The sequence below is a fragment of the Tursiops truncatus genome, chromosome 13 (assembly GCF_011762595.2).
Source record: "Tursiops truncatus isolate mTurTru1 chromosome 13, mTurTru1.mat.Y, whole genome shotgun sequence".
In the NCBI taxonomy this organism is placed as follows: domain Eukaryota; kingdom Metazoa; phylum Chordata; class Mammalia; order Artiodactyla; family Delphinidae; genus Tursiops; species Tursiops truncatus.
This window is the reverse complement of record NC_047046.1, coordinates 61,387,554-61,398,313: the sequence shown is the minus strand read 5'-3', so window position 1 is coordinate 61,398,313 and position 10,760 is coordinate 61,387,554. Positions and strand designations below refer to the sequence as shown.

The 10,760-nt window shown below is 42.5% G+C and overlaps 1 protein-coding gene across 2 annotated transcripts in view; it reads left to right on the top strand.

Annotated features, from left to right (window-relative positions):
* The first annotated feature begins 7,336 nt into the window (after positions 1-7,336).
* EPG5 (ectopic P-granules 5 autophagy tethering factor) overlaps positions 7,337-10,760 on the top strand; it is a 129,845-nt gene continuing 126,421 nt past the window's right edge. Inside the window, exon 1 of one of the 2 annotated variants that reach the window (XM_019936977.3) lies at positions 7,337-7,469. In XM_019936977.3, coding sequence (XP_019792536.2) covers positions 7,401-7,469 — 69 coding nt within the window. In that variant the 5' untranslated portion in view covers positions 7,337-7,400. Of the gene's footprint in view, positions 7,512-10,760 lie in introns of both variants that reach the window. The other variant, XM_033837706.2, reaches the window with a different exon arrangement.

Sequence of the window (10,760 nt, the reverse complement as noted above, 5' to 3'; positions counted from 1 at the left end):
TTATATATCTGTTCCTGGTTGAGGGTTGTTTTTGGTTTAGGAAAATACGTTATTTCCTTGGTACTTTCAGCCTGTCATACATGTGGCTAAAGGGATGTCTGAGGCAAAGAGGTGATAGTAGTTGGAATTTGGGTCTGTATACTCAGAAATGTTAAGTGCCAAGGGAATTTGAGTGGGACACCTGCAGTGTCTGATACTTTGGGCGTGCAAGTAACTGTTTCTATGACTTATTTAAACTTTTTTTTTTTTTTTTTTTTTAGTGAGGAAGATTATGAGAGGGTAACTATTAGAAAAATAGATGTTTTATATGTTTTGCTTACTGTGGAAGCAAAAATCTGTTAACAGAAGAGACCTCATCTATATAAGAGTTTTTTTTTTTTTTTTTTTTTTGCTGCACGCGGGCCTCTCACTGTTGTGGCCTCTCCCGCTGCGGAGCACAGGCTCCGGACGTGCAGGTCCAGCGGCCATGGCTCACAGGCCCAGCCGCTCAGCGGCATGTGGGATCTTCCCACACCGGGGCACGAACCCGCGTCCCCTGCATCGGCAGGCAGACTCCCAACCACTGCGCCACCAGGGAAGCCCATATACAAGAGTCTTTTTAAAAAATGCGGCTGGGAAAAAAAGATGTGGCTGGATAGTTTTGGTATTTATTTGCACTGCTGGCTAATTGTCTCAAAAAACTGAAATAATTTAGAAGTAACATGATTTATTTATTTCTTTAATTAATTTTTAATTATTTAGTTTTTAAAAATTTTATTTATTTTTGGCTGTGTTGGGTCTTCGTTGCTGTGCAGGCTTTAGCTGTGGCGAGCAGGGGCTACTCTTTGTTGCAGTGAGTGGGCTTCTCATTGAGGTGGCTTCTTTTGCTGTGGAGCATGGGCTCTAGGCGCACGGGCCTCAGTAGTTGTGCCTCGCTGGCTCTAGAGCGCAGGCTCAGTAGTTGTTGCGCATGAGCTTAGTTGGTCTACGGCATATGGGCTCTTCCCAGACCAGGGATCGAACCCATGTCCCCTGCATTGGCAGGCAGATTCTTATTCACTGTGCCACCAGGGAAGTCCAACATGATTTATTTATAATTAAAAATGCATTTAGTAATCATGAATGATGAAATAATTAATGTTTTGTACAGAGTGACATACAGGAAGTAATTGTTTTAGAAAGAACCACTTCTCTGAAATCTTGTCAGAGGAGAGTTCACCAATAGAGAATTGCCACCAGATGGCAACAGAGACTCTGGAATCTAATTTTGTAAGGAAGTTTAGAAAGGTTTACCCAAGGGGTTTTCACCCCTGTTATGGCAAACACTGTTCTAGATTCTGGCTGATTTAGGAATGACAGTCATATTAAATTTTGGAATGCCATAATATAATACGTGAATTATACTCCTTTTATGAATGCCTGGTTCTTGTTTTTAATTGATTTTTCTTAGGAGATGAAAAATTATTTTAAATTCTTAACGCTGCAGTGAAAATTAATAACCCATTGGAGGGAAATTTGATAAATATTTATTAAAATTTTAAATGAGAATGTCTTTGTGATCAGCAATCTCTCATCTAGGCATCCATCTTATGGACGTACTGATGCACAAAAACATGTAAGTATGGTCACTTGTAAGCATTGTTTTCAAATAGCGAAAAATTGGAAAAAATTTATTGGCCTCAGAAGTCTGTTTAAATAGTTATGGAATATTTAATTAATTAAGGGAAAAATGAAGTTAGAGTTATCTGTCTTTACAAGGAACTATCTCCAAGATTTTACGAATTAAAAGGACACAGGCAGGGACTTCCCCTGGTGGCGCAATGGTTAAGAATCCGCCTGCCAATGCAGGGAGCACAGGTTTGAGCCCTGGTCTGGGAAGATCCCACATGCTGCCGAGCAACAAAGCCTGTGTACCCCAACTATTGAGCCCACGCACCAAAACTACTGGGCCTGCACGCCTAGAGCCCGTGTTCTGCAACAAGAGAAGCCACTGCAATGAGAAGACTGTGCACTGCAACGAAGAGTAGCCCCCGCTCGCTGTAACAAGACAAAGCCCACATGCAGCAATGAAGACCCAACGCAGCAAAATAAATAAATTAATTTTAAAAAACAGGACACAGGCAACCTATACCTAGACACTGAGTATGTAAGAGTGTGATATTTGTACATGGGTAGGAAAAGTCTGAAAGGGTGCACACTGAACTGTTAACAATGGCTAACCGTAGGGAGAGGAATTTTAACTTTTTATCATGTGTACTTCTATGTTGTTTGCAGACACACTTAAGAATATTATAAAAGTATCATAGAAATGTTTGAAGGAAAGAAAAATTATGTAAACCAAATCCCCAAAAGTCGGCACTGTGATTTTTATGAATAATCCAGTAACTTTAAAAAAAATATTTATTTATTTAGCTGCGTCAGGTCTTAGTTGTGGCACGCAGGATCGTTCGTTGGGGCGTGTGGGCTTCTCTCTAGCTGTGGTGTGCAGGCTCCAGAGCGCATGGGCTCAGTAGTTGTGGCGCGCGGGCTCTAGAGTGCATGGGCTTAGTTGCCCTGCAGCATATGGGATCTTAGTGCCCCGACCAGGGATCAAATTCCACGTCCCCTGCATTGGAAGGTGGATTCTTAACCATTGGACCACCAGGGAAGTCCCAATCCAGTAACTTTTAAATGAAATATTTCTGATATTCATCTTGGCCCCAGTGTATGAATATAAAGTATTGTAAACATGGAGAAAGCAAGCATGGGCTTTCTATCTTAAAAGTCCATTTATACTGTACAACTGCATTGGTTCAAATCCTAGCTCCACCATTTACTGTCTGTGTGCGCTTAGGCAAATAATTCAACCTCTCTGAGTCTTTGTCCTGGTCTGTAATATGAGAACAATGAAATTATTGACCTTGTAGGGTTGTTATGAGAATCAAATTAGTCATTATGTGAAAAGTACTCAGAACGGTTTTTGGCTGATAGTGAGGGCTCAGGAAATGCTGACTATTACTGCCCAGGGCTCAGTAGTAGCAAACCCTTCACTGCTAATTAGCCAGTGATTAACCCTGCTTGCTGACACTGTGAATTTTTTTAGAGTTTCTGAAGATAGAATTTATGTATAGAAAAGACATCTGTCATTACTTTGTTTTTTTGGAATTAATCTTTTGAATTAATTATTTTAAAATTAATCTTCAATTTATTAAATTCACACACATTTTAAAATTTAGTTTTTCTTAAGTCTTCAAGTTATCTTTATAAATCTCAACATTCTATTTATAAATTTAAATAACCACTTTCGAGGGGGATCTTTAACATTTGGTCAACTCAAATTCAATAGACCAAACCTCCTTAAACAATTGATTCCATTTACAACTTAAATTCCATCAAATGTTTTAAACTACAGTATTAAATTTAATATATTTAAATTTCTTCTTTTGACCAAACTGAACAATAAACCTAACTATTTACACTATTCTGCTAAGGTCTAACAATTTCAGTTCATAAAGTATGCCTCCTTTTCCCCATAGGCTGTGATATTTATTGCAACTTATCTATCCATTGTGTCTGCATCTCAACTACGCTGTAAACCATGGGAAGTGGAGGTAGGGTCAATTCTGTTTTGCTAAGTAGTGACTGGCACATGAAGAACTCTGAAGGCCAAAAAGGATTTGAATTGGTAGAGGCCAGAGAGTATTCCAGACTGGGAAAAATCCCAGCAAAAGTTATGGATAGTAATGGTGGTATAAAGACTTTGTTCATATTTGCCAAGTCTTGCTCATGATAATCTTATATACATTTATATGCACACACATACCAGGGTATACAAAATGCAGGTACATTCTGAGTGAAATCGAGGAGGACCGTGTGGGGTTTTCCTGGGAACAGAACCTCCTCCTTCCCCCCTTCCCCAGTGTCTCTTGCCCTTGTTTGTAGAAAAACTTTAGGCTCCTAAGCCTTCCCTGAGTTTCAAAGAGCAAATTTAATCAGAGAAGTGAAAAACTGTAAAAACAAAGGAAAGCAGTCTAGCAAGACAAGGCTGAGGCCATATCCTTGAGTTGTTTTACAGACACTAAAACCCCCACCAGATGGAAGATGGTGACTGCATGTTGACCACCAGCACGGAGACCCCAGACCAGCTGGAACCAGAAAACTGATAATTAAGATGCCTGAAACAACATCACCTTGTTACCTCACCATCAACCAATCAGATAACTGAGCATGTACTGATCATGTACCCTCACACTGTTTTAAAAAACCCTCCCCTAGGACTTCCCTGGTGGCACAGTGGTTAGGAATCTGCCTGCCAGTGCAGGGGACAGGGGTTCAAGCCCTGGTTTGGGAAGATCCCACATGCTGCGGAGCAACTAAGCCTGTGTGCCACAACTACTGAACCTGTGCTCTAAGCCCGCGAGCCACAACTACTGAAGCCTGCACGCCTACAGCCCATGCTCCACAACAAGAGAAGCCACCTCAATGAGAAGCCCGTGCACTGCAACCAAGAGTAGCCCTGCTTGCCACAACTAGAGAGAGCCTGCGTGCAGCAACGAAGACCCAACACAGCCAAAATAAATAAATAAGTAAAATAAATTTATTTTAAAAAAAACCCTCCCCTAAAAGTCATTGGGGATTTTGGGTCTTTTGAGCATGAGCTGCCTGTTCTCCTTGTTTGGCCCTGCAATAAACACTGTACCTACCTTCACCACAACTGGGTGTCAGTAGATTGGCTTTGCTGTGTGTTGGGTGAGCAGACCCAAGTTTGGTTCAGTAACCTGAGTAGCTGGATAACTATTTTGTTGTTGTTGAGGATTTGGGATCAAAATACGTGAAACTGTGTTACTGGAAAACTGGGTTTGCCTCTTGGTGGGTGTTGAACCAAAAGACACAACCAAGCCAGAGATCGGGAGACAGAAGGATTTATTACTTGCAGCCAGTAAGGAGAACACTGGGGAACTTTCTCAAAGCAGTGTCTCCCCAAACAGCAAAACTGGGGAAATTTTAAGCTAAGGGATATTCATGAAGGGGCTTGAGAAGAGGAGAATTCAACATTAAATTGGGGCAAAAGTAAACAGATTCCAAGCTTTAGGTGACTGAAGTCAGAAGGGTCAGAAAAGGTCAACATCATCATCACTTAGGTTCCAGTTGATCTGGTGGTTGAGCGCTGGGGCCCGGGTTGGGGAGTGTTTAAATTCTGCAAAACAGCTGAAGAAAGTGCTTCAGGCTAATCTTTACCTTTGAAACAGAACTGGAAGTCTTTACAGCTGATTTGTTATCTGTGCTATTGTTACTTTTCTTGCCTGGTAACAGTCCTTTGTTCCTTTGTTCCCTTAGATCATTACTACTGAGACCTGTTCAAAGGCCAGCACTGTGGCCAGGCTTACATTACAAAATGGGTTAGGCCTAAAATGGCTTCTCTAAATAACATGAATAAAGTATAATGCTGATTAAGTTACCCCCTCACCTGCCCCCCCCACCCCCCGCAAAAAAAAAGTTGATATAAAAGTTTAAAAAAATTAAATGGCTCTCTTATGTCAAGTAAGCCATGCCTGGTTCTCTTTCTCTGGGGGACGCCCCTACCCTATCTGCTTACAACTGTGTATTTTTTTTCTGGATTTTTATCTCTGATAAAAGATTTTATGATATCTACAAGCCAATCTTCTCAAACCTCGATCAGTCTAGGTCACTGACTGACTTTTTAGGAATAGAGATTAAAGGTATCATTTCCTCACCCCCTGAAACGCTAATTGATATCAACATAATGCCATCAAAATGGCCTTTTGCGGGGAAGTTAAATGTACTTCTAAACTAAATCATGCAATTCTATGGGTATGCACTTCGTGAGCTTTAAATAATGACAAACCTTTATTTTGAGCAGTGTCAGAATTGGAGTTATAGGTGCCTTCATGAAAGAAGCATGATTATAGACATCATCAGTTAAAAATATATTGTATGAACGCTATAAGACATCTATACATAAGGACACAGCAGATTTTTAGAAAGAAGTAGTTTTCTGCAATTATCTTATTTCCCTAAGATTGAAGAATATAAATATATGCCTACCCATAATTGAGACTTCCAGAATGCAGTTATTTCCCCAGGCTATGTCTCCCTTGCATCATTTTTACCATATATTCTTTTATTTTTATTTTTTTACATCTTTATTGGAGTATAATTGCTTTACAATGGTGTGTTAGTTTCTGCTTTATAACAAAGTGAATCAGTTATACATATACATATGTTCCCATATCTCTTCCCTCTTACGTCTCCCTTCCTCCCTACAACTGTATTTTATATGCTCAGTTAGCTCATAAATAAGACACTGTGAAGACTCCATCTCTGAAGTCCTTTCCATTTTTCATGCCTTATTCTTGGATAGTCTCCCCACTGGCCCCCCTCCATCTCAACTATTTTATCCCACCATCAGACAAAACTCACATACATTTGATTCATCAAAAATTTATTGAGCCTACCACTTACAGGCTAGTGTTCTAGAAGGCTCTTGGGATGCCTCAGGGAACAAAACAAAGACCCCTGCCCTTAAGGATCTTACATTCTAGCCAGGTTGACAGACACAAACATAAAAGCAAATTATAATAGTATTTTAAGAGGTACTAAGTGCTTTGGAAAAAAAATTGTAGAGCTGGGAAAGGGAGATGGAGCCAAGTTTTCACATCTGGAATTTTTAAATGAAGGTGTGTAAAATCTACATGAAAAATACTTTTATGGGTCTTGTCTTTTTGCTTTTTTGTCTGCCCTCTTGGGCGCAGATGTCTCTGCTGCCTGGGAATTTGGACAGTATGAAAATAACTACCATTTACAGATACGCTCGCGGCTACCAGGCACCTTTGACGATTAGTCCATTTAATCTTCACTATACTGGAAAAGGCAAGTATCATCTTTCCCCTTTACACAGGATGAAACTGAAGCGCACAACTGGATAGGCAGCAAAGCTCTCGAGTGCAAAACAGAGATTTAGGTTGACTGGTCCTGGTTATCTAAGGGTCAAAACAAGACTGACAAGCACTCTCCCCGGATTCCTTTAAGTCAACGTGAGTGAGGTGTGCGAGAGCTCCCGGAGCCTAGACCGAGTGCGGCTCGGCGGAGCCAGCGAGAAGGACGTGATCTCAGTTCGGGAAGTAACGCCGGGACCCAAGACGACTCCAAGCCATTGGCGAGCGTGGCCGGAGCCAGGCGCGCTTGCCGGGGTCAGGGGGTGGGGCCTGGACGCAAGGGGGCGGGGCCACCATCCTCCAGTGAAAAGGGCTCCCGGAGTGGTTTGTCCTACTTTGCTGCCGGTAGAGGCTCCGAGTTGCCGCCCCTCCCCCGGGAGTGGTGGAGATTCGATCACGTGACAGCCCGGAGGCCGGAACTGGGCAGGTTGTGGAAAGCGCAGAGTTTTGACAAAAACAAGTGGCGACGTTGCCATCGCAGGGTCTATGGCCGAGGCGGTGAGGCCCCCGCGCCGGGCCAGGGCCAAGGCCAAGGCCAGCCGGACTAAAACCAAGGTGAGGGAACCCGACCATCCCATCCTCGCCAGGCCCTGGCAGGTGCGCTGTCTTTTTTCTTCTCTTCGGCTTCTCCAGCCCACTCTGAGCCCTCCGTCCCCTGAGCCCTTCTCATCCTCTGTCCCCACCTCCCCGTATTTGATCCCCCCACCCATTGACACCAGACTTGTTCCTCTGTGCCTCCTTCACGTTCCTCTGCCGGACTTTGTCAGGAGCCCTTTTTTTTTTCTTTTTCCTCCTGTGACCTCACTAGGCTCTTCCTTTTCTGCTCCTTTCTTGACTTTCCTCACCCGGGTCTAGATTCCTATCGTGAAGCAGCTTTCCTCTTCCCAGTCTCATCTTTAACTCTCTTTTTCTCCTTTATAATCTGTGAACATTTTCAGTCCCTCTTCCCATAAAGAGGGAAGGGACCCCTCCTCCACTCAAGAATGTATCCTTTGGAAGAGCTTTGCAGATAGAGACAGAAAGTAGGCTGTGGTGATGTGCCTTTTCAGTTTAAAAATTCAAGATGACAGTGGTGCTGCTGCTGTTTATTTCTCATTATCCTGGTTGTTTATGATGGGGCACGAATGACCAGAAATTAAACCAGAGCGGGACTCATACAGCAGGGACAGATCTGAATTTTCTGGGTTTCCTGGATTATACTAACGTGTGGTGTTGGTGTGATTTAAAGTTGATTTGTCTTGTTTGCAGGCGCAGTCTGGGCTTTCATTTCGTACCCATATGTTTTCTGAAATGACATTTATTTTACAGTGAACAGATTAAATGCTGCCCATGGATAGCTGGACATATATAATTTTGGCTTACCTGAAACTGAATTTATATTAAGGAAATAATGAAGGTGGTATTAAAAAGGAAATTTCCTTTCCTACAAGTAGGTGATGTTCCAGAGCAGATGTAACTTAAAAATGATACGAAAATAGGATTTTCTCACGAGAACAAGATTTTAGCAGGAGACTGGTGTTCAAAGCTACCATATTTAATAAGCTGTAAATGACTTATGTAGATCCCTTTCATTATGGTGCCTTAAAAAAAAAAAACTGTAGTGGAGTTATGTGCATCAGTGTACCCAGGTCTGTGAGGAATTACTCTGGGGAGAAAGCCATTTTGCTACTAATTTCAGAAACATTTTTAAGAGAAGTAATTTTGCATTGTATTGGGCTGATAAAAGACTATCTAAATAGAGGAGGAAGTAAAAAGCCATTGGTCAGCCATGCATAAGGTCCCTGAACCTAGAATACAGTAGTGTATAACATGTAAACATCCATCTGTAGAGAGCAGAATCTTAATTCTCAATCTGTAGGGTTTTTTTTTTTCAAAATGAATGATGAAACTAAAGCCTAGATAAGTTAAATGATAAGCCAGAAGTCATGCAGTTAGTAAGAGACTCAAGTTAAAGCCCAAAATCGTAATTCTCGGTCCAGTAGCTTAATAATTGTTCTACATATCTATGTGTATGTATAGATAGAATGTTATAAATACTTAAAAATGGTCAGTTAAGAGGATTCTCTGTTATTTTGTTTTTTTGTTTTTTTAAAAATAAATTTATTTATTTATTTATTTTTTGGCTGTGTTGGGTCTTCGTTTCTGTGTGAGGGCTTTCTCTAGTTGCGGCGAGCGGGGGCCACTCTTCATCACGGTGCGCGGGCCTCTCACTGTCGCGGCCTTCTCTTGTTGCGGAGCACAGGCTCCAGTCGCGCAGGCTCAGTAGCTGTGGCGCACGGGCTTAGTTGCTCCGTGGCATGTGGGATCTTCCCAGACCAGGGCTCGAACCCGTGTCCCCTGCATTGGCAGGCAGATTCTCAACCACTGCGCCACCAGGGAGGCTCTGTTATTTTGTTTAGAACAGATTTTCTAAAATAAAAAATTAAAAATCAAACTTAAATCCATCATGAAAAGCCAATTGCTCGGGCTTCCCTGGTGGCGCAGTGGCTGACAGTCCACCTGCCGATGCAGTGGATGCGAGTTCGTGCTCTGGTCCGGGAAGGTCCCACCTGCAGCAGAGCGGCTGGGCCCGTGAGCCATGGCCGCTGAGCCTGCGCATCCAGAGCCTGTGCTCCTCAACGGGAGAGGCCACAACAGTGAGAGGCCCGCATACCGCAAAAAAAAACAAACGACAACAACAACAACAACAACAAAAGACCCAATTGCTCATTTTATTTTTTTTAAAGATTTATTTATTATTTATTTATTTTTTGGCTGTGTCAGGTCTTAGTTGCGACACGTGGGATCTTTGCTGAGGTGTGTGGGATCTTTTCATTGTGGCGTGCAGGCTTCTCCCTAGTTGTGGCATGTGGGTTTTCTCTCTTCTAGTTGTGGTTGTGGTGCACAGGCTCCAGGGCGTCTGGGCTCTAGTTGAGGCCTGCGAGCTCAGTAGTTGTGGCGCACAGGCTTAGTTGCCCCGTGGCATGTGGGATCTTAGTTCCTTGACCGGGAATGGAATCCGCATCCCCTGTACTGTAAGGCAGATTCTTTACCACTGCGCCACCAGGGAAGTCCCCAGTTGCTCATTTTATTGACACATTGTGGGCAACCTCCCTACACATAAATTTATTTTTTATCTTTTAAAATTTATAAAGAGGCCTTAATTCCAGAGGTATTTGATCAAACCAGAAATCCTTGACATACTTTTAGTCACCTTTCAAATCTAGTCAGTCACTAAGGCTTGCCAATTGTATTTTGTAACTGTTCTCTTGATTCTGCCCATTTCTCTCCATCCTGACTAACTCAACCATCCTCCAAGGAAGATTTCTTGGATTTTTGCTAAAATGGCCTTTCCAAGTTCATTCTTGCTGCCCATTCTCTAAACTAAAGCTGGATTGATATTTTTATAAACAAACCCCCAAAATGATTGCTCTCCTATTTAAGGCCTTTCAAAGATTTCCCATTGCCCAGAGTCCAAGAGTCCAAAGTATGGACTCAAGGCCCTAAACTATCTGGATTCTGTCTTTCTCCTCAGCCTCTGGTCTTCACTACTATCTCTTTTGATTCTCAACTGTATATGTCCTTTCCTGCTTTAGGGCCTTTGCTCATGCTCGTTACTCTGTGCTGACACCTCTTCCTGTCCGTCTTCACCTGCTCATTCATGAGGTCTCTGCTTAAACCTCATCACCCTCATCACCCACATTACCACCGCCCCCAGCCCTCACTAGTAGCGCTCTGCACCCCTTTGTGTCACTCATCTCACTTGCAGTTAGTTTGTTAACATCTCTGTTCTCCCTTAGACTGTGAACTCAGTGAGGGAGGGACCTGTTTTTTTTCCTAATACCCTTTACAGCCCTTGTAGGCATT